This window comes from Trichosurus vulpecula, chromosome 4 (genome assembly GCF_011100635.1).
Source record: "Trichosurus vulpecula isolate mTriVul1 chromosome 4, mTriVul1.pri, whole genome shotgun sequence".
Taxonomy (NCBI): Eukaryota; Metazoa; Chordata; class Mammalia; order Diprotodontia; family Phalangeridae; genus Trichosurus; species Trichosurus vulpecula.
In genome coordinates, this window is record NC_050576.1 from 77,839,994 (window position 1) to 77,864,792 (window position 24,799).

Consider the following 24,799-nt stretch of genomic DNA (forward strand, 5'->3'; position numbering starts at 1 on the left):
CCGGTGTAGAATACAAGTATGTGATTCACTGGAGGGTACCAACCCTCGGGTCATGGTTGGGAAGAAGGTCAAGACCACTGCTGAAGGAAGCTCTCCAACTTGAGCTCTGAAGAAATCAGCAGGAATTGGGATAATTAAAGACCCAAAGGAGGTCACGGTTAAAATATCTGAAAGATTTCTCAATTAGAATTGTCACCAAATCAATCAACAAGCATTCATTAAGCACTTACTGTAACAGGCTCAGGGCTAAGCAGACAAAACAAGAACAGTCCCTGCCCTCAAGAAGCTTCCATTCTAACAGGAAAGGCAACATATGTAAGTCAGAACATACAAAATAAATACAGGGTAGATGGATGAACAAGTAGAGGAAATGTCACTAGCAGCTAGGGGAACCAGGAAAGGCTTCCCGGAAGAAGTGGCCCCTGAGCTGAGCCTTAAAAGAATCTAGTCAGATGGGAAAGAGAGCATTCCAGCACAGGGCACATCCCATGCAAAGGGAGATGTTGTGGGCTCAATGGGCAGCAAGTAAACCAGAATGGCTAGATTATAGAGGGGAGTAAGAATGTAAGATTAGAATTATAGGAAGGAGACAGGCGGTGGAGAACTTTGAATGCAAAACAAAGAACTTTGATCCTGGCGTTTTTTAGAGTTGGCAATTAAGAGATCATTGATTGGGATAGCTCTGTGGTACAGAGCACTGGCCCTGGGGTCAGAAGGACCTGAGTTCAAATTCCAGCCTCAGCCACTTAATAGCTGTGTGACCTGGGCAAGTCACTTAACCCCATAGCCTCAAAAAAAAAAAGGGGGAGAGTGATGACTTTGGAGAAGGAGTTGAAGCTGAATTATGAGGTCGGAAGCCATATTGCAGAGGATTTAGAAGGGGGGAGGGTTGGAAGTAGAATACTGGTGTCCCCATTTGTCAAAGTTTCTTTGAGGGAAAGCAAGCCAGTTAATAATGAAAAATGCAATAATCCTTTCATATGGAAGAATTTTAAGGGCAGAAGCTTAACTTTGGACACCTGAGAAGACATGAAGAGTGGGACAAGGGAAGAGGACCTATGGATACTACCATAATACTGTCAATGAAGTTGTACATAAAGCTGTCCAAAAGACAAGGTCACAGACAGATCTATGGAGGGACAGGGAACAGTCGAGGCCAATCCTGGTGAGATGTGCTCCCAACAAGAGGAGAAGGGAGATTGGTAATGAGGCAAGAGGCGCCCTCCAAATCTGATGCCCAGGTTTTCCCAGGCCAGACCTGGGTCATAGTCCTGGCTCTGCCAATAAACAGCTGTGCAGCCCTGAGGAAGCCATTTCCCATCTCTGGAGCTAAGTTCCTTCATCTACTGCTCTATACAACATGCAGATATTTAAGGTCTGTTATGAGGAAGAGACAAGAGATTTTCAGCTTGGCCCCATGGGGCAGAACCAGGAAATACATTTACATCACAAAGAGGCAGATTTTTAGCTCAACATAAGGAAACATTTGCTGAAAATTACAACCATCTAAAACTACAATAAATTCCCCTAGGAAGTAGTGAGTTTCCCATCACTGGAGATCTTTAAGAAGGAGCTAGAAGTCTGTCAGTATATACTGTCTCACTCTAGGGTCCCCGTGTTTCAGAAAAACTAAATCTTGTTCAAGAGCATGGCTGTCCCTAATTCCACTCACCACCACCATCACTGCCACCACTGCAAAAATTACTTTGCATGTCTTTTACTTTTTTTGGTCTTTACTCCTCTATGTATGTGCTATTGCTGTTGCTGTTTTTCCTTCGTTTTCAAAGAGGACCAATGACATCATGGGGTAATGTCATAAACTGGATTAAAGTGAGGGAGAGTTTCACAAAGTCATCAGCCTCACTCTCTTTTCCAAAGTCATCAAAGTCCAGTGGCAAGACAAAAGTCAAGATGACCTGCCAGGATGTAGCGGATGACCTGGTGTCTTCAATGTCTGACCAAGCTCTAGGTGCTCCACAGCGCCTGCTTCAGTTGCTCTCGTGGCCATTGGAACAAATTGTTCTCATCTGCCCATTCCACCAAGGGAAGTCTTCACGTGCTTGGGGTAGATACCCCCCTAACTCACCAATGGGTCTGAGGCCTATAGGTTACCCTTGACTTGCTTTAACCCATACATATTATATCCCCCTCAGTAGAATGTAGGCTCCTCCAGGGAAGGGGTCATTTTGTTTTTGGTTTTTTATCCTCTACACCTACCACAAGTACTTCATAACTAGCTGTTGAATTAAATTGAATTCCCTCTAAGAAAGCAGAAATACATGTGCTTGTTGGAGGGTCTGTCCCTTTAAGATTTTAGCAAATGCCCTTTTCAGGTCCATTAATATAGATACGGTGAATAATCATCAAGCAACAAGCAACAGCAATACAAAGAAAGGCAAAAAAGGATCCCTGCCCTTGAGGAGCTCACTTTTAGGAAACCACGTGGCAAACGCACCTAGTATCAGGGAGACCTGAGTTCAAAGCTACCCTCAGACACTTATTGGCTGGGTGACCCTGGGCAAGTCACTTCTGCCTCAGTTTCCTCATCTGTAAAATAAGGATACAATAAAACGTTGTTGTGAGGATGAAACGGGATCATTCCAAAGCTCTTGGCATGGAGCCCAGCACATAGTAGGTGCTATCTAAGTGTCAGCTATCATTATGATCGTTATTATTATATTCTAATGCAGAAGATAGCATGTATGTAAATAGGAACATATAAAAACCACACAGACTAGATACAAGGATCATCTGAAAGGAGAAGATACTAGCAGCTGGGGGATTCAGGACAAAAACCACATGTTGCTCTGCACGATGTCACTCTAGTAGCAATAAATAGTCAAAGGGTAGTCTGCAGGATTGGCAAAAGGGGCAGACTAGAAATCCTTCACAAAGATTGGCAAGATCTCCAAGTGTTCATCGATGGCAGCGGCATGTGCTGCTAGCATAGCTCTTTGGCCATTTCTTCCTTTCAGCCTCTTACATAAGAGGAAAAAACTGGGTGTCTGTGAATGGTGGGTACATCTGGGAGGAGGGGGAAGAGCCTGATGATGAAGAGAGATTGAGAATGGGCAGTTAAAGACTCAGGAAGGAGAGAAGCTGACTTCACCAGCCAAGGAAGGAGATGGCACAGAGGGAGGCCAAGATGTATGTCCACCCTGGGCAAGGTTTAAAAATTACACACAGACCCCCACCCCTGCGTGTGAAAACAGCCCCCCAGTGGGTGTTTGTTACCATCCTTGGGAGACTTTGAGCCTCCCGACAAAACATATCCCCCAACTGTATGATGCTCTGAGGCACTTGTTACAGTTTACCCCCAAATAGAATGCTACATGCCTTGGAGAGTAGATTTAGGGGGCATTTAAAGCTTGAGAATTTATAAAGAGTTGGAAAAAGGAAGGAAAAATGTGGTCTAATGGACAGAGGGATAGCCTGGGAGCCAAAAAGATCTGTATTCAAGTCCCACTCTGATGCATATTAATTGTGTGATTGTGAGAGAGCCACTTGGGTTCTCAGCACCTTGGGAACTCACTAAGACAACAAGCTGCAGAGGAGTCGCTGCTCCGCAATGGCGGAGTGATTTCCCAAGCTAAGAGTCACCATACTGATGGAATTAGAGATCTGAATCAAAAATATATTTTTATGTATTGGGAGATTTAATTAAATGATAAGATCATGGCTTTACAATTGGAAGGGCCTTAGAGGGTGTACAATCGAACCCCCTCATCTTATAAACAAAGAAAGTGACTGAGACTCAGAGAGGTTAAGGGACTTGCCCAGAGTCACTCAGCTAGCATTTGATGTAGGATTTGAACCTAGGGCTTCTTGACTCCAAATCTACTATACTATGCTACCTTTGCATAATATATATATATATATGTATATATACATATATTATATACACATATTGTGTACATGTGTGTATATACAGATATACAAGTATCTTTTTCTATATTTGTATATGCATGTATGTGTGCATATTATATATATGTATATATATATATACATGTATATAGTGTAGCAGGTAAGGCAATAATAACAACATAGATGATAATTGTCAAAATGCCTATATGGTTCTATATTGCAAAGTATACGAGACTCTCCACATAGAAGGTAGAAGAAGTAAACCATTTGTTCAGACACCAGAGGACCAAGCCACTTACCCACTCTATCACAGCAGTAAAACATTCCACACACAATATAACAACCCGGAGCCTCTCCATCCCCAAACCTCTCTGACCCCCTGCTGGGGTCTTCCCCAAAACAAACCCACAGGACAACTAAGTCAGCCTGTTCTGTTCTAACCATCACAAGGGCAGCCATTAGCAGCAGCCGTAACTGCGCTCTCTCTCTCTCTCTCTCTGCATTTCCTGTGACATACCTTCCTTTTCCTGTCAAGAAGTTCCTCCCACCACATGTGTCTTAGGCTTCTTGTGACATAAGCAGGTCACATGGCCTATTAATGGGTGGGAAAGATCTTCAAATTTAATTGCTACTACATAGAGAGAGAGAGAGATAAACACTACTGTTGTTCAATCATTTCAGTCATATCTAACTCTTTGTGACCCCATTTGGGGTTTTCTTGGCAAAGATACTGGAGTGATTCATTATTTCCTTCTCCAACTCATTTACAGATGAGGAAACTGAGGCAAAGAGAGTGAAGGGGCTTGCCCAGGGTAACAAAACCAGTAAATGCCTGAGGCCAGATTAGAATTCAAGAAGATGAGTCTTCTGACGCCAGGCCTAGCACTCTTATCTACTGCACCACCTAGCAGTCATATATACTATATACACATATGAACTATATTTGTATATGTGTGTGTGTGTGTGTGTATGTGTGGATTCATATGTATGTATATTTATAACATACACACACATAGAGAGAAGTTTTTTCATTGTGTGCCGCCTGCACATGAACTCAATGGCTACCTGCTTTGGCTGCCATTAGTCCTGGCTGTCGATGGGCACCAGGCAAATAAAGCATTAGAAACTTAGACAAATACAGAATGACAGCTTGTTGTTGGCTTTTTTTAAGTCATCTGCTAAACAGATGTTGGACAGAGCTCATAGCCCAAGTCCAAGGCCCCCACTGTATGGGAAGAATCTAGATCAAGGAATTGACGCCGTGTTGAGACTATGGGTGAAAGGCAATCTTACAAGCCCACTTGTACAGTCTCAACCCAAAATTCTGGACTTTGTGATGCCTGGGACAGGGACCAGGCTAAAGTTTGCCTTTGCTCCACTTTGTACACCATACTCAGGGTCCTTGAGAGAACGAGTTATTTTCTTAAGCACTGTGAAGGTGCCTTTAATTGGCAGTGACTGAAGTACTAATTAGGCATCATTCTTTCCTGCCCATTTAAAGGAAGTTCTCTAGAGGATTAATAGTTTGAGTTTGTGTGTGAACGCATCCATGAGTGTGTGCACACACCTGTGAGCATGTGTGCACATGTGTGCTCGAACAAGACATAAACTCACTTTCTTGAGCCACAGAACCATAAAGGGACCTTCAAGGTCATTTAGCCCAGATCCTTCATTTTGCACGAGGAAAGAGGCTCAAGGGAGAGAAATGGAGTCATTGAGCGAGCTGAAACCTGCACACGGCTCTTGAGATGCAGAAAGAACAGACTCATAAATTAGAGCCTGCCCAAGGTCCCCGGACTAATCTGCCTTGGACATAGGACCAAGGCTTCTGGCTCCTGCATCAGTGAGTCCAGCATGTTCCCAGTCAAAAGGAGGAGGCTACATTTGGGAAACAGTAGCAAAGACAAAGATTTCTGTGAAAGGTCTGCTGAGTATTCTCCCCTGAACCTCTTTAGCAAGAGGGAATAACTATGTAGCCTCATATTGATAAGTAAGAAGCAACATGGCTTACGGGGGGAGGGGTGGGGGGGTCGACATTGGAATCAAGGAGGCCCAACTTTGTGGACAAGTCATTTAGCATCACAGAATGTCAGGCACTTCTCTAAGACAATAAGCTGCAGAACAATCACAAGTCTGCATAGATAGAGGGAGTTCCCTATGCTAATAAAATCACAGGCCTGGCAGCTAGATGGGGCAGGGAGTAAAACACTGGACCTGGAATCAGGAAGATTTGAGTTCAAATCCAGCCTTGAGACACTTACCAAATGTGTCACATTGGGCAAGTCAATTAAGTGCTATCTGCCTCAGTTTCCTCATATGTAAAATGGGGCTAATAATAGAACTTACATCTCAGGGCTGTTATGAAGATAAAATGAGATGATATTTATAAAGCTCTCTGCAAACCCTGAAGTACTCTACATATTCCAGCTATTATTTTTTTTAAGTATACTACACACAATCATATGATCCAAGATTTAGAGGTGGAGGGGGCTGGAATAGATGACTTGTGGGAATTTCTTCCAGCTCTAAATCTCTGATTCTATGCTTTTCCAAAACAATAGCACACAATAGTATAACATAATAGCATATAATACAAGAGTACCAGAGCCATAACCAGTAATCTTGACACCTGGAGCAAGTAACACAAATAAACTCTGTGATTCATGATACAAAAATAATATAAGCAATTAAGACAGATTTAGTTGAATGATAAAAGTTATTATAGTGGCTCAAAGATAGGTGTTATTAACACCACCAGTAATATGATCGCTTCCCATTCTACAATTATTCTTCATAACTAGGTGTTATGCTTCTGTTAGTAACTAGGCGTTTGCCTACCAGCTGAAGGAGGCATATGTTAAATGCTCGTGCTCTTAAATTTCTGTGCCCAAGGGCATAGTTCCCTTGCCCTAGTAATGGTTCTGAATGTTATATACGTAGAACCTGTCATAAATGAATTAGTTGGCATTAAAGGGATCTCTCTTCTCTTTTTAGAGTTTTTCCCTTGACAATTTTATTTGCCTCCAAAACTTCAACTAGATATCTCTAGATTGCTGCTGTTTGTCCTTCGTTTTCGAAGGGGACTGATGGCATCACGGGTGATATCTTGACTTGCCAGTGGATTGGATTTAAGGGAAGCAGAGTAGCACAAAGTCATCAGCCTCTAACAGATGACTCAAAAACCCATTTCTCCAGTCTGGAACTCTCTTCTAAACTCCAGACTCTCATCTTCCTCAAACTCTTTCTTTCCCTCCAAACCTGTTCCCTTCTAGCCTCCACTATTTCTGCATTTGACTCAACAGTACTTTTGTTTACGTTCTTACTGGTGCCCTACTTCAGTCTTCCAACTCTTAGCCTGCTGAAAGTCTGTCCTTTAAATCCTAATTCAAGTGTCATCATCTCCTCCATTGGGCATTGGCCAAGTCTTTTAACCTTCCTGAGTCTCAATTTCCTTATCTGTCAAATGAAATTACACTAAATCGGGCATCAATCCAACATATGGTGCAGTAAATAAGAGTGCTGAATTTGCAGTCAGAAAAACAGGTTCAAATCCTGCCTCAGACGCTCACTAGCTGTGTGACCTTGGACAAGTCATGGAATCTTTACTAGCCTCAGTTTCTCTCATTGGTAAAATGTTGCTAATGATAGCACCCATTTCAAACTGAGGCAAACAGGGTTAAGTGACTTGCCCAGGGTCATACAGCTAAGTAAGTGCTGGACCTGGAGCCAGAAAGACTCATCTTCCTGAATTCAAAATCTGGCTTTGGACACAGCTGAAAACAACTGAACCACAACAAAAATACCAGCATGATGTTATGGGCAGTGAGCTGGCTTTAAAGTCAGGAATACCTGGGTTCAATTCCTTCCTCTGACTTATACTGGCTATGTGACCTTGGCAGGGGTGGTATCAAATGTACATAGAAAAGGGGGTCACTAAATTGTGCATAAGGATCCCAGAGGGCAGCATATTAGCACTATGTTTCAACATTATTAATCTTAAAATACATAATACATATTATGTATATATTATGCATGGAGAAGGAAATGACAACCTACTCCAGTATCTTTGCCAAGAAAACCCCAAATGGGGTAATGGAGAGTCTGACATGGCTGAAAGTGACTGAACGTTATATATGCAATACATAGTACCATACAATACTATGCATTAACATTATTTATGTGCTTTTATTTATTTTGCTTAACCATTTCCCGATTTTACTTAATCTGATTCAGACTGCACAGGGGAGTGTTGTGAGCCCCTCCCCTAAGACTCTAACTTGTACAGAAGGCACAGACCTGCAGTAGAGAGTTTCCTCACCTAGGAAATCTCTATATCAGTGAAATCAGGTCCAATCTCTATCTCTATCTCCAAGTAAGGATTAATTTGTTTTAAATGTTTGTAAATTGGTTTTTAGAGATGGACACCATGTAAATGCAAAGGGTGTTTTGTCTGTGACACTCCAGTGATTCAGCGTTCTCTGGTTGAAGCAAAAAACATATCAACCCAGTACCTGAATGGGAGGAGGGCAGACATATGTGAAAGGAGATGGGTGTCCTCCAAGTATGGAAATCCTGGGTAATGGAAGTGGGGGTGGGGGGAGGGAAGAGAGGAGAATAGCCATCACTTTACAACTCATATGGCTCTCTCTCCTTATTTCCTTGGGGGGGTGGGGGGAAGGTCTGAGAGATAAAGAGAGCTAAAGACAAGCTACCCTACTGGAAGCTGGACAAATAACAAACCATGTGTCCAAACCTCGTGAGGAATACAGGCTGAAGATGCACTACGGCATGCCTGTCCTCCGGCATCCTGTCACATAGAATTTCCATCAAGCTCACAAACCAGGGTGGGAGATGCTGGGGCAGAGAGATGTCCTTGTACATTGTACTCACGCACGCGTGAACGCATACACACACACATATTCCCCTCCCTCTAATGCAGATGCACAGTTGGTGCAGACATGTGCCTGTAGACACATTCCCCTTCCTTCAGTGCAAACACATATATGCATGCATACACACACACACACACACACACACACACACACACACACACTCACACCTTCAACCAAAAGTTCTGAGCTCCAACCCTGCAGAAACCAGGTCTAGACTCTTGCTAGACTGAAAAGAGAAAAAGATGCCAAGTGACAGCACATTCAAGCCACTTTCCTGTCTATTGAAGCTATCAAGGACCACCACCTGAGAGAGAATACAGCTTCAGCACTCCATGGCATCCTTTCCAATTGTCACCTCAATATTAGCTTTGGGTAAAAAAGAAAGGCAGGTTGTGGTAGTAGGTAGACAGATAGCTGGACTCAGAGTCAGAAAGAGCTGGGTTCAAGCCCCACCTCTGATACCTACTGGCTGGGTGTTTCAAGCCAAATAATCTCACTTGTCCATTCTCTAGGCAACACCCTGAGACAAGCTGCAGAGGGGGGTGCCAACCTGAATTAGTAAAGGGAGCTTCCTCATCCTACAGGGTCCAATCCCTAGCCCTAAAAAAGAAAAGAGTCCATCTTTTGTTTCCCTGCCTTAGGAAGAGTCTATCTACCTTCCCCACTGGTTTCTTAGTAGTATTTTCTCTTCAACTGCATTTTTAAATAAAGAAGATCCATGTCTATTTTTAATAAAACTGCTCCCAAATGTCATTCCATTTTTCAAACCACTTAATCCTAAAGTTTTAGAGATCACAAAAGGTTTTCTTTATCACAGGGTGTGAATCAATTAAATCTCCCAGTCTAATATTACCCAAGAAAGACAGAAAACTGTGCTGACATGGAGTCCTTAGCCCTCCTTCTGGACACCTTTCCCATCTCAGCTCAGATACATTTTTCCATAACCCTGCAGGCAGCCATGCTGAATCAGACTCCCCCCCTGGAAGTGATTGACTGTTGCTCAGTCCAGGTTCCCTGAAGGCAGAAAAATGAGCATGGCACACAAGGACGTGGATAACAGAAATCATGGCCTAACAGAACAGTTCGCCTGGGAGGTGCCTCAGAGAAGAACTTCGAGTCACAGAGTCACAAAATCAGAGAGGGGGAAGGGGCCTCAGCAGCCCTCTAGTCCAACCAATACAGAAAAAGATCCTCATAATAACATAACCCAAAAGTGGTCATAGAGCCTCTGGTTGGAGACCTCTGAGGAGGGAGAACCGACCCAGGCTACTGCTGGTAACCTCACCCACTTTGGGACAACACCAACCAGGAGTTTTTGTTGACATCAAGGGTAAACTGACCCCTTTTCAATTTCTACCCACTGTTCCTGGTTCTGTCCCCTGGGACTAAACTGAACAAGCCCAACCTCTCTTCCACAGGGCAACAGTTCAAATACTTGAATATTGTTATTATGTACTCATGAGTATCCAAGCTAAATAATCATCATTCCTTGAAATGATCTTCATACCCAATTCTGAACTGAATAAAATAGTATTTGTGAAGCATTCAGCACAGAGTTTGGCACATAGTAGTTGTTTAATAAATGCATATTTATAAAAATTATATGACTTAGACTAAGGGTCCTTCACCATCCTCGTTGTTTTCCTCTGAAGACTCTCTAGCTTATCAAAGTCTTTCTTAGGTACTTGGGGACTGAACACAATACTGATGATGGCAGAGCTGTAAAACTAGCACTTCCCTATAATTCAGCCCAAGATCATGTTGGGTTTTGTTTTGATTTTTTTTACTTTATATTGATGTGAAAAACTACTAAAGTGCCCAGATTTTTTCAGAACCACTGTTATCTAACAACACCTTTCCTATCTTAGCTTATGACATTGATTTTTTGTACCCAAGTACAACACTTGACATTTATCCCTACTGAATTTCATCTTCTTAGACTGAGCTCAATGCTCCAGTCTGTTGAGAGCCTTTTGGATCCATCCCTCCCAACTTTGTATCATCTGCAGATCTGTTTATCCAGGTCATTGATAAAAATATCAAACAGCATAAGGCCAAGCATAAACCCCTGGTTACTCCACAATGACCTCCTGTTATGCTAGCATGGAACCATTAATAACAATTCTTTTAATCCTAGTGATCTATCCTATCCAGAATTCATCTGATTGTAATACTATCTCATCCATATTTCTTCATCTTCTCCATAGGGATAGTATGAGAATGGTCCACCCTTCCTCATTCTAAGATGAAACTGAGGCCGAGAGGTCCAATGACTTGTCCAAAGTCAAACATCTGATCAGCAGCAGAGCCTCAACCTAACGCCTAATCCAGTAGGCTATAGTGTAGTGAAAAAGGCAGATTCCCTCCCAATTTAAGTACTCAAAATTACTGGAGGTGGATGAAATGTGAGGGGTGATGAAATGGCAGAAATGGATGGCATGGCTGAAAGAGCAATGGGCCAGTACGACTTTAGCCCACTTAACCTGTTTGGGCCTCATTTTCATCTTCTGCTAAGAGAGGATATTGGACTAGATCAATAGGTCTTAAACTATAGTCTAGGGATCCCTGAAGATCCTCAAGACCCTTTCATGGGGTCCATAAAGTCAAGCCTATTTTCATAATAATACTGTAGTAAATATTTACAGATGTAACCCACATAAAGGGGCAGCTGGATGTCTTGGTGGATAGAGCACTGGGCTTGGAATCAGGAAGACTCATCTTCCTTAGTTTAAATCTGGTCTCAGATACTTACTAGCTCTGTGACCCTGGGCAAGTCACTTAACCCTGTTAGATTCAGTTTCCTCATCTGTAAGATGAGCTGGAAAAGGAAACAGCAAACCACTCCAGCATCTTTGCCAACAAAACCCCAAATGGGATCACAAAGAGTCAGAAACAATCAAAACAATGCAACAACAACAAACTCACATAAACAAAAGCTCTTGGGAGGTGGAGACCCTCAACTTTTTAGCATGTAAAGGGGATGTGGGATCAAAAATTTTGAGAATCACTAGACTAAATGATTTCTAAGATTTCTTCCTGCTCTAATATTCTATCATTCTATGTTTTTTTTAAAGGTGGGAGTTGAGAGAGGGACAGAAAAGAAATGGGATCATTTGGTTACGCTTCAAGAAAACTCAGAGACTGTTTACTTCTTTTAGTCTTCCCCGGCTGCAGAGAATTACCAAGGAATGGCTCATGGAACCTCGATCCATTCCTCTGGGACCCAACCATTCAATTCACTCTCCTTCGCTTCATTTTTAGGACATATTTTGTTGTCTTAATTGAAAGCCCTACACGCTTATGATCAACAGCTGTCCCTCCTAAGAGACTATTGCATCCAAGGTCCCTTTGGAAAAGCTTAATCAGCACTAATTAAGTCACCATCCTAACCCAAATTAATTAGATTTTTAAAATGTTGTCGACACCCTTCAAGGTTAAAATAGGCTCTGACATCTCCTTAGACCACATGTTGGACCTTATAACATTGCACTTAGAAGGTACCCGAGAGGTTAGCCCTAGACAAAGCTCTGAAAAATCACTTCTGAAATTCTACTAATGACCCAAAGCCTCTGAAATTCTACCAATAACTCAAATAAAGTCCTCTCTCTTCTCAAAGAGACATAGATTTTTAACTTCCACACAAAGACGGAAAAACAAAACATCGTAGGATCAGAGATTTAAAGCTGGAAGGGACCTCAGAGACCATCTTATCTAACCCCTTCATTTTACAGACAAGGAAACTGAGGCCCAGAGGTGTTAAGTGACTTGTCCAAGGTTGCTAAGGCAGTAAGAAATCAGATTCACAAAAGGATAACACAGTATTAAGAGAAATATGTTTGTTTGTTTTTCTAACTTTGAATGGGACCAGTCTGGAATGGTGTTTTAAGTTTTCCTTAGTCTTCCAACTCTAGGAAGGCCTATTTCACTTTTCTTTTTTGGAAAGGGCATAGGAAAGTGGGAGATCCAGACCTGTGATAATTATATTTCTAGGGAATTCTTCATGAGAAAACTTCCTTACCAATGTATGGTATGTGTCATAGTTGGCACTTGAACCCGAGTTTTAAAGTCTGGCTTTCTATCTAATTCACTAGGCTGCCTCTTCCATAATTCACTTCTGAAGATAAACACAATACTCCCAGACTTCTAATTTAAAAACATTGATGGAAACAATAGAAATGAAAGTCCTTCTACCACCAGTCTTTTGTCAGTACCAAGGTCTTCTAACAAAGCTCTCATGAGTAAATTTATCAGCCCCTTGTAATGACCTAATATTGATCCAGGCAAAAACATCAGTTTATCTGAATTCCAAGGTGGTTCATCTTATTCTCATAAAGATACTGTTTTGTGTTAAATATATAATGCCTTCACCTAATATCACCTTGTTTCCACATAGCTCCTTTCTATAGAGGAACTCAAAGCCATCTGAAGGTACTTTCAATTATTCACACCACCTATGAGACAGGAGAGGAGTATTTTTATCTCCACTTCACCAATGAGAAAACAGCCTCAGGGGCCTTAAACCCAGTGAGTCAACTCCAGAGGCAGCAACAGAAACCAAGTTTCAACATGACCTTGAAACAAATCCATTCCAATGGGGAAAAGAAGAGAAAAATTGGGAATGACACTTGTTTTAGCCCTAATGAGACTCCAGATAACGTAGCCTCTCAAAAGAATGGGAGTAACTGTCAAAGCCAAAGTCCCGTTTGGCAGGTTACTGTACCAACCTTTACAGGATAAACTTGCTGCTTTTGAGAATCCTGTCTCCAACACAAACTGCATCTGCCTTGTATTATTTCTTCTCAGTGCAACTGATAGAAATTTGGACATTTCTCCCACAGCAATCCGTTATATTTGCCCAATTTGTTATATAGCATTGCATTCCATTTGTAATTTGCACTTGCAAATTATTTATTGGAAGTGGAATCTGTTGAACAAGGTCATGGTCAAATCATTGTTAAAGATATACTACTTATACATCCCTCTGTCATCCGAAGAGCCAGTGTGCTTTATAAACTAACAGGCTTACAGAATAGTGAGGTATGGTCAGAGTGTGAGGTGAGGAAAGAAAAAATAGAGCTGGAATGGTTCGCCACCAGTGACGACTGGCCATTGATGATGGCTATCCTCAATCCTGACCATCACTGTGGCTCTACTGTATTATATCCTGCTTTTGTCACTTTCACGTATTCCTCTTTTGGCCTTGTGGGAAGCAGTGGGCACAGTAAGAGCAGAAATAAAAGAAATACGCTCCTCCCCTAGAAGAATATAAGTTACCTGGGGTCAAAAGTGCACATTGAGGGGGGACCAGACCTTTGATTTCATCATTTTAGAAACGTCTCAGTGAGGGACTTCCACTATTGATGGAGATTGGACGGATGAATGGAATAAGCATTTCTTAAGTGGCTACTATGTGCTGGGCACAGCGCTAAGGGCTTTACAAATATTATCTCTTTTAATTGGCACCTCATCTGCACCTTGACATTTTAAGGGTACCAGTAAAGCGCTTGGCTATTCACCAGTCTCCCAGTCCCTCTCCAGTCACAGGACTTCATATCTTTCCTCTCCTCCCCCCACCTCCACCAGCCACTTTTATCTTCTTTCTATATATTGCCTTTTCTCCTCCCAAACTGATTTTTTATTTGAACTAGGTAAAAGAGGCCATCCTCTGCCTCATTTCTTACCTAGCCTCAATCACTGAATGGGTATTGCCTCAGACAAACCTGGGAAAGACCTTAGCTTAAAAAAATCCCACTGCATCCAGAGCCTTCTCCAGTCATCCTGATCAATATCTTGCCACCAGACTCAGATGGCTCTGGAGGAGAGAGTGAGGTTGGTGGCTTTGTACCGCTCTGCCTCACTTAAATACAGTTTATTTGCAAGTCATAGCATCACCTTCCTGATGTCCTCTTCAAAAAGGAAGGACAAACAATTACTACAAGAACAACATCTGTACTTAAAAGTCTTGGAAAGCTGTCTGAGGCATTGAGACTAGAACCCTTTGTCTTTCCGATTCCAAGGCCAGCTCTCTCTTTCTCCTTACACCCAGTAAGCTCATAATAAATGCTAGTTGTATTCCATTGCCTTGAAGAAGAGAAAAGCAAAACTTTAATTTTGACGTAGTTTATAAAACAGAAGGTAGAACTAAGACCATTCCAAAACAGAACTCCCCCTCACTTTATCACCTCATGCACCGATGGTCGTATTCTATACCACTGTGTAATACCTGCTTTATGGATGATACCTCTGAAGACGCAGAGAGAATGTCATTTAGACTTACTGGCAATAACTAGGAACCAAAGCCCAGAGCTCTGACCATTTAACCCCCCAAATATGAAGTCTCAGAGTAAAATCCCTTCCCTGAAAAGTTGCTATAAAGGCTCCCTTAGGGCACTTGTTCTTATATTCCTTATAAAAACCACATCTGAGCCTCAAAATTAGAAGCCCTGGAATCTACTCACACTTATGGGAGAGGAGCACATCAAATGAATCTGCCCACCTCGTAGCTTCTTCTGTGGACAGCCTCCTGGAACAGAAGAAACAACATTCTGGAATGCTATCCACAAAGCCCTCTCCCCCTGCCTCTCCTTTGGCTGGCACAAAGTAACACAAAATGGAAACTTGAAATAAATGGATTATTTGATTGATTATTTGATTAATTAATTAATTAATTAATTAATCAAATTAAGATCAAAAATTAAGATCAAAACCCCTCTGTGTCTCCAGAGATGTTTTTTGAAAGCTGACTTTTCAGCCAGGAAGATGGGAGTTTCAGATCTGCCTCTGACACATACTACCTCGGTGACCCTGGGAAGTTACTTAACCTCTCAGTACTCTAGGCTTCTCTCTAAGGCTCTAAGTTGGGGAGAAAGGGCCAACCTGCATTGGTAGAAGGAACTTCCTCCCCTAGGAGTTCCCTATGATAATGAAATCATAGGTCTGACTATTCCAAAGGCCCCCAAATTCATCCAATTTTGGGCAACTTGTCAATGACCCTCTCTGAACTCAGTGAGGCAAGGCTTAGAGCAACCTGTTGCAAGACCTCAAAGCCTTTTCGATTTAACACGACCTTCCAGAGCTTGTGCTGTCATTACATTTTCTTCTAGAGTTGAGGATCACACCTATGCTTGAGGAAGGCATTGGTCAAGAGCTTCAGTGGAGAACAACTTGAAATAAACTGAAGAAATGTTTTCCTTTGCCGACCTCATGCTTTAGGGGAACTGAAGGAGACATATACTAAAACCTAAAGGGAAAATACGGGCACTTTTAAATCAGTTATGGGGCAATAGAGATTCTGCTCGTGATTAGTATGAGTAGTCATATGTTGATATGACCAAAGAGTAACCCTGAAAAAGAGGCACCAAGGATGCCACCAAGGAAATGTGTGACTGAAAGAGAGGAGGAGCTGGGCTGGGCGGAGCAAGGGGCGAGGGATGACAGGTGAGTAGCTGAAGAACTCCACTGGCACCTTTGAAGGATCAGGAAAAATCAAAAAAGGCCTTTAGCACATAGGGTGTGCTGAATTAATTAAATTAACTTATTATTTATTAATTTAACTTAATATTTTAAGCAAGTTTCAGTTTCTTAGTTTCAAGGGCCAGGGCTCAGATTTAATACTAACAGGAAAGGGACAATAAAAATATCCCCTCTCATCATCTCCCCAGTCATTCATTCCTGGTGCTTCCCTAAGGGGAAAGGGAGACCAAGCATGGTTTTCATTCATTTTGGAGAGAAATAAATGTTTCTTTCACAACTGCTCAAAGGTAATATAGTATTGGGGAGGGGGAGGAGGGAGGAGAGACACAGAGCCTGGAGTACAAAGACCTGAATTTCTGCCTTGGTTTAACCACTTACAGCTGTGTGACCTTGGGCACATCCCTTAATAAGGACAGCAGCAATTACATAGCACTTTAAGATTTGCAAAGAGCCTTACAAATATTGTCCCATTTGATCCTCACAGTAACCTGAGAAGGTAGGTGCCACTATTATCTCCATCTTACAGATGAGGAAATTAAGGCAGATAGAGGTTAAATGATTTGCCCAAGGTTACACAGCTAGTGAAGTGTCTAAGGCTGGATTTGAACTCAGGTCTGCCTCTATGCAAGTCCAGTGGTCTGGACGCTGGGCCACCTAGCTGTCTCTGAGTCAGTTAACTTACCCTTAAAATGGGGTTAATAGTATTTTACTACCTCTCTTGCAAAGTTTGGGGAAGGATCAAATGAGATGTTTGTTAAAGCACTTTATTATACAGAAAGTACTGCATAAATTCATTATTGTAAACTGATTAACAAAGTCACACATCCTTTAGCTGTTCCTTGGGAGTACCATAATTCCAGGACAGCCTGTACATAACCCTAGCTAGAGCTTGTCTACCCAGTGGGTGCCCAGAGAACTCTAACAACTGAGTGACTAACATAAGGCTGTCCATACTCACTTGAGAGCCCGGTTCGGCTTGTCAGGAAGAATAGCTGTGAAATCACTACATGAATCTGATTTGTGAGACAGACATCCCAGGCGAGTCCTCATCCCTTTGTTCCTACAACCAACAACAGGAGCAGAAGGAAGAGAGAAACAGTAATAAAAATAGTGATCAACAGAAAGGGTTCCTGCACACAAAAAGCACTGAGAAGCTCACTAGCTCCCACAACCACCCCTGAGATTTCATGAGCAAAAGGGAAGGAACCAGAAAGATCAGCAGCAGCATTATCTGACTACCTGAATATGTAACAGGTACCTTTCCCCTGGAGATCTAGTGCTTTTTAAAGCTTCTACAGAAAATTGGTGATAAGTCAGTCAATGAAGGTCATTAGCTTGGAAGACTTTCTAAATCAGGTTTCCCCATTGGGAAAGGAGCTACAGTGATGTCAAAATAACAATCTGCATCTTTCCCTCCCTACAGAAGGTCAGAGTAAGCAACTGTTCCTCATTGTAAAAAGACCCATGAGGCCCAAGGAAGGGCATCAATGTTTGGGGGGCAAGATCAAGCCTTATCAATTACCATTGTCTATACTGGAGAGACACCAGCTTGGCAATGAAGGTTCAAAATGGTGGCAATGAGGGCTCAAGATGGCGTGGAGTTGAGCAGAGTGAGGAAGGCCTCTGTGATTCTGACTAGCAATGGGGCTAATTATTGAAATCCCTCACCAGACCAACCTCTCCTGATTATGTTAGAATTAAAAACTAGTAGGGGCTAAACAGGGGAGGGGAGCAATGATAATTAATGCATGCATCAGTTAGGAGCCTATTTATACTTGCACTAACAACTCCAATCATTTCATTAACTAAGCTCTCTGCCTTCATTAACATCACTTGGTGCAAATCAAAATGGTAACACATTTTAATCTCAGCAACTCACCTGTCACTTGCATTTATTAGCAAGGACCTGGCCTTGGTCAATATTTTCATATATGATAATTGATGGGCAGGTCACATGCTCCATTGGTATCTTTGGGTTGCTAGGAGAACTCAAGAACATTGGGTGGAACTCCTATAATGAACTCAGGGGAGGACACAAATGAGACTCACAGAGTATGGGGAGGCCTTGATGGGTTCTGATCTGTACTATTGGAGAGAATCGTCATATCAATGAGCTCACAGATTCATCTGAGTGTTTGAGGGTAAAGATGATCAAAGCATAGGACATTTAAGCTGATTCTAGAGGCAGAATAGTATAGTTGATGGAACAGAATGCTGGAATCATGGTTAGGAAGACCTGTGTTCAAATCCTGACTATAATACTTATTGGTGGGTGACTCTGAGGTAAGTCACTTTACTGCTCTGACTCTCATTTGTAAAGCAGAGATAATAAAAGCACCTTCTGCCATAGGTTTTTTGTAGGGGTCAAACAAGGTAACAAGTGTAAAGGGTTGTCCAAACTTTAAAGCATTACATAAAAATGAGCTATTATTATTCATTGTAATGGAATCTAATGAATAGTTTTGCTCATTGTTCTCCCCTGCAGGAGACTTTGGCACTTTCTGGTCTCTTACCGAATGCACTATGTTGTACATTACTATAAGGTCAGAAAAGTCAAAGAGTGTTGAAAAGACTCTCGTTAGAGTGGTCCATGCCTCAAAAAGAGGCTGTTTTTGCTTCATTTATAAGGCAAGTTATTATCATTACAAAGCAATAATCCTGGAGGCCAAGGGAGGTTCTGGAACAGTGGTCTTTCAAGCCTTCTCTCCCCTATCTATTGGTCCCAGTGACTTCCAATTCTGTGGCCCAGAAAGACCCTCTTCTCTAGCCTTGCTCTGCTTCACTGCATCCGAGAGAGGCCGGTTGCAATGGATGCACACTCTATCTCTTCATAACCATTTCAGATCTAGAACATTTGAATGTCCATTAAGGTGCTTCCCTCCAATAGACAGTTAGGGCTGCATGTCCTGTCCTTCCTGCACTTCCCTCAGTTCCCATTACTAAGCCATCTCTTTCATAGATCTATGAAATTGTGACTACAATAGTTCTCTCTCCCCTCCAATGGTGAGTACCAGGGTGCAGCCACATGCTGTTACAGACGGCTGAGATTTTGGTAACATGAGTCCTGGGTGGATAACAAAATGACTAATGAAGGGCTCTGGGTCATCAAATTTAGTGAGTCCAAGTAAAGATTCACAAATCACCCTGTAGGCCAGTAACCCAGCCTTCAGTAATTCACCACGCCTACTCTGAGCTTCAGGATTTTAAAAGCATGATGTGACACTGAATAACTGCTCCCTTAAAAGTATTTCCAGTGATTCGTAGAAGAAAACTTAGGTGCTGGGTTTGAACCCCAGCTCTGCGGCTTCTTAAAGGTGAGGCCACCTTGCTAAGCCTCATTTCTCCTCCTCTGTAAAATGGATTCGTTATTTGTACTGCCTGCCTCAAAAAGTGAGGAGAGGCTAGGATAGGAATTTGAGTAAATCATAATTTGCAAATCTATATGGGCTAATTGGCAAGGCCCTGCAGGGTATTAGTATTACCTGTGTCAGAAACCACTTTGGGGCCCTTAGGCAGCAACTTTCCCTGATGGTACTCTGAGAATGAACAAGTCTTATTTTCTTTCTAGGCTAGGTCAAGCCTCAGGTTGTGTATGACCTGTTTAGTACGAGTGGAAGAAACTGGAAATAACAGAAGAATGGAGGGCCAAAGATCAGCATTATGGTTTATTATAGCCTGAAGGGCTTGGAAAAAACTAACTTATTCTGCTCCCTGAAGCAGCTGTCCTGGCCAATGCTATGGGAGTCTTCCAATTAACTAAAAAATGTAGTAAGAACAAATAACTTAGCACAGTTCCTTGGGCTCCCATCCTCACGCCTGTCAGTCATCTGTAGACGGGAGCATACCTGGCAGCCACAAGGTTTGGGACTAAAAGGACATTGTACAAAATCACAATCCCATTAGGGGACATACATGGCAAAGCAGTGCAGGAGGAGAGAGGCGCCAGGAGGGGAAAAAGCTTGAATGGGACAGAAGCGCAGGGGAGAGCAGGAGGCGAGGGAGGAAGGAAAGGAGGTGGGGCAAAAATGCACGTCATGGTTCAGTTACCTCCGTGGCATCAGTAAGGCCGCCATACAGGCATCCGGCTACGGGCAACCCTTTAATTGGCTGGCTTGCAGGGCCCTCAAGGCAGGAGGTAAGACTGCGGGGAGGAGGGGTTTGCCCTTTCACGTCCTCTCACCTAAAATCAAAGAATCCTAGGTAAAAGAGGGGGCCTTGGCCCTCTCGAACCCCTTCACTCCCTCTCCTCTGAGTCAGGCTTTGGGCCCAGGTCATCCAGGCACGGAAGGTCAATGTGTCCTCAGCCAAATGGGCCCATCCAGGGTTGTGCTGGCCAAAATGAGCCAAGTGGATGCAGATCGCTTTAAGATTGGCCAGGGGTTGCTGTTTCCCAAACTACCGGCCACCATTTAGAGGAAAGTGGGACATATGGCCCAAGGGAAGAGCTGAGCCGGCAGTCACCAAAATGCTGTTCTTTTTTCTCTCCAAGGGCAAAACCGAGGTGACTAATGGGTAAGGCAAATCTATACTGATGATGCCTGACTGACCCTTTCTCCACGCCACCCTCCAACAGATCCAAAAGGTTGTGCTTGGATGGCATTCTGTCTTATACCTCCCTCTCGAAGTTTGTCTATGATGGGAGAACACAGCCCAGGGAGGGCATGAGTAGGAAGAAGGTTGGAAAAACTCCAAGGAAGTCTTTTCAGGTGCTAGCAACCCACCAGCTATCTCCTTCACAAGGCTACAAACAGAGCCAGGATTAAGGGGAGGCAGATAGGCAAAGGTCTAGAACACAACACAAAAGGGGACTCGACAAAGGATGCTTCTTAATGTCAGTTTTTATAAATGCTCGATTTTTACAGCCAGAAAATTCTGCTCTCCGTGGTTCATAGGGGCTTATTTTGTAGTAAGTCAAGTCTAATGGGGAAAACAGAGAATTTTCAGATATGGGGAAGGTAATCTTTCAATGCAAAGGGGTACAACTTTCAAACTTTGCTTCAGGTGTGCAAAAGCCACATCTCAACTCTGTGTGTGTGTGTGTGTATGTGTGTGTGTACACAAATCTTATCTGTGTCAGCAGAGAGATTGTCTTACATTGAGGCAACTGGTCTCCCCTAATCTCATAGGTCCCTGACCGTTTCTGACCAGAAGGGAGAGGTTATTAGATGTGTATTAAGACTGATTGGCTCCGTACTTCCTTCCTTCTGAACTGTTCAGCAAGGACATAGCCTGGTATACTCCTACCTGTCTACTTGCACAAAAATAACTGGAGAGAAGATGAGAGAAAGAAAAATCCCATTTTAGAGAGGGCATCCCATCCATAAATAGCTTCTCAAAGGAACCCCAGCAATAAGCATGGAATGTATTTTCGAAGCTTTTAAAATATATATTAATTAATTAGCATTTCAAGAGGCAGTGTTGCATAATGGAGAGAGAGAAGTCTCACCCCTTTCACATAGCTCTGTGACCCTGGGCACATCCCTTCACCTCCCTTTCCTTTGGCATCCCTAAGATTATAATTTGCAGAGCAGGTAGTGGTAGGGATTTTCCGATGGCAATACAACCACCTATATGGCTAAAATAAGCCTCTTAAGAGTTTATGGTTTTAAAAGTTCTCTACTCCAGGAATTTGGGGAATTGTGTTACAAATCAGAGGATACATTTTTCCCAATCCCTGTCCTGACCATTGTCTTCAATTATGCTGCTTAGTGGCATAGAGTCATAGTGGCACGGGGGAATCATAGAAATCAATGCTTCTAGTCCTTTTCTGTCCTGATCTTCCTCTTGAACAGAGTAGAGACTATATGGAAGGGAAAGACACATGTGCGGCATACCGAAGGTTTCCTTTCTAACTACCACAGTGACAGTCAGGAGCTCAGTCCCTCACTCCCTGATATCTCAAGCAGAGCAGGCAAGGTCACTTGCTCACACCTGACAAGGCATCTCCTGGCACACTCTACCTCAGCCTCCCTTCTCTTCCCATTTCTCCTGCAATCTCCCGCCACCCCCCTCAGAATGACTCACATCTCCAGCAGATTCCCTTCCCTCGATCTCTTAGCTGCCTGCTATCAGACACTATCATGTCACCCTAACCTACCCCCTCACATGTCTCCTCAGACCCTCTGTCCCAAACAAGGCAACTCTTTTGTTCCCTTGATAAACCCAGCATCTGATCCCATTCAGTGGGAACCCATAGGTTGCTATATCCCGAGCTCACTACCCTCACCAGTCCCAGAGCCGGTGATTTTGCTCAGCCTTCAGAGTCCCAGCACCCAAAGTTTACCTCAGAACCTTAGCATAGTAGGCTGAGGTACAAAGGGGAAGGTGAGGTGTTTGATAGCACCCCCAAAGTGAACACAGTCTCTTGGCTGCCTCAGGGAGGCCAACCTCCCACATTCAATAGGAGGGCAGAAGGTGAGAAGGATGGAGAACCCCCACCACCTCCACCCAAGGAGTAAGAAAACCAAGGGTTAAATGAAGAAAAAACAAAAAGCTGAGACTGGAGAGAGGATAAGAGCCATTGAGAGCTTCAATAGAGAGAAAGCAATCAATATGCAGAGAGAGGTAGGTTAAAGATAGGTTAGTTAAATATGGATAATGTACTCTGCACACATGGGCACCCAGGTGAAGGAGAAGACTGAATAGAAAGGAAAGCCATACTCACTGCCTTTGACCTGTCCTCATGGCCTGTGGGTCTTTGCCAACCAGATGGTCAGAGAAGCTGCTGGTCAAGGAGCTCTGAGGAGAGAGCAAATCTATCTCTTAGCAGTCAAATCCTTGGCGGGGTGAAGAGCGCATGCCTGTGGGTGAGTGCACACACACACACACACACACACACACACACACACACACCCCTCCCACCACTTTTGCCAGGCAGTACAGATGAAAGCTCCCCTCTCTGCTTGTCACATCCAGTAAATACTCAAGCATCCCACACCCAGCAGGAGGTGGCTTGGCTAGGCTTTGCCACGCGGTGTCTGCTCACCCATTTTCATTGGAAGCATGAAGGAGGTGCCCACCTGATCAGAGCCCTGCCTGAAACTCTTCCTCCTTGCTAACCTGATTCTCAGATCCTTGGGCTTCAGTTAAATGAAAAGGAAGCACATCCCAACCTTGCCTCAGCACCAGGAGACTTTGAGGGGTGGAGTGTGGGGGAAGAGAGGGGAGGGGGAGTTCAGATAGAAGTATTTCTTCCTCATGCCCCACCCCCACCTCAGCCCTGACTTAACTGGAGATCGAGCATCCCATCGGTCTGGCTTTAATGAGCTCTGCTGCAGTCGGAAAGCCAGTTGCTACTCTGAGATCGGGAATCAGAGAATTCTTGCCCCAGACAGCTGCTGACAGCAGGGACCATGGCCAAGTCAAACCTCCTAATGAGCAGGGGGCTATTGGGTGCTTTATTAGGTCTAACGTGATGTGACAAATGCAGAGAAGGCTCTGGCATTCAAGTACCCCATCTGACTCCCACTCCCTTCTTCACGAGGTGGCTAGTCTCCCTTCCTGTTGCTAATGTGCCTCATGCCAGAGCTGAACCCCACATACCAGAGGTATTGCCATGAGGTACCATATTTTAGCCATCTCCTCCCTACAGATAACCATTCCCCTCTCCTCCCCTCCCCCCAACCCCTGTCACGTCCCTGCTCTTCTCTTAATGAGAAACTTCCATATTCTCTACTCATTTATCATCCTCTGCTCTCACCTGGATCCTCCCACAGTGAAAAATCACCTCACTTTCTCTGCCACCACCTAGCAGCTTCCTTCAATTTGGGTTTGCAGAAGGGAGAGAGTCTCCTCTTTGTTCTGCCCCAACTCCTCCATTTTCTAGTCTGTCTTCTTACCATACCTCTTCTGAGGCTCCTTGACCACTCAGACCTTTGCAGGCTCTGTGTTCATCCCAGAAGGAGCTCTGGGTAGACCCAGCTTCATAGGACAAGTCAAATCTGCACCCTCCCTGGCTTTCTCCCTGGGTTGCCTGGTGTTGGATTCTCTTGCTCTAAGCACATATCTGCTCTGAAGAATGATGTCTAGCATTCACCTCCACCTGGCAAGCACCAAGAAGGGACTTAGTAGAGCTAGGAGGAATCCCTAAGGAAGAGTGGCTGTGAGGACTTGGAAGAAGCCCACTTTTCACCTCAGGATTCTTCATGCAAAACCTGCATTCTGTCAAGGGAGTGAGTGATGCGGCGGTCCCTGCCTGCTGCCTGATGACAGGGGCCAAATATAAATTCCACTGCTGTCTCTACAGTGACTCATTGTCTCGCTCTAATAATGTCCATGGTGTCACTCGGTTCAGCAAAACGGCCTTAGTGGTAGAAGATGAGGTTTTTACTTTCTCACTGCCACTGGGTTTCAGTCCTAGCCGGGTTTCAGATGCTAGCCAAGCATCAATTTCTTAAAAATAAATAAATAATCCAGCAGATTCCAGGCTTTAGGATCACTGTCCTGGGACCCTGTGCTATGAGGAAAATAGACTGACAGAAATTGTAAAGATGAATTCTGTGAAGAAGCACCTATCTATAATGCACAAAGCATTCCACAAGTCAAATTACAGCCATACGCAGTTATACGTA

General features: G+C 43.4%; 1 protein-coding gene across 1 annotated transcript in view; it reads right to left on the bottom strand.

The window, feature by feature from the left end:
* The window catches only part of RGS8 (regulator of G protein signaling 8), a 33,003-nt gene extending 12,666 nt beyond the window's left edge, over positions 1-20,337 (bottom strand). The window contains exons 1-3 of the mRNA XM_036756836.1: positions 20,277-20,337; positions 17,188-17,289; positions 15,215-15,279 (exon numbers count right to left, since the gene is read on the bottom strand). Of these exons, the coding sequence (XP_036612731.1) occupies positions 15,215-15,279; positions 17,188-17,289; positions 20,277-20,302 (193 nt within the window). The 5' untranslated portion in view covers positions 20,303-20,337. The remainder of the gene's footprint in view (positions 1-15,214; positions 15,280-17,187; positions 17,290-20,276) is intronic.
* Between the last annotated feature and the right edge of the window lie 4,462 nt (positions 20,338-24,799).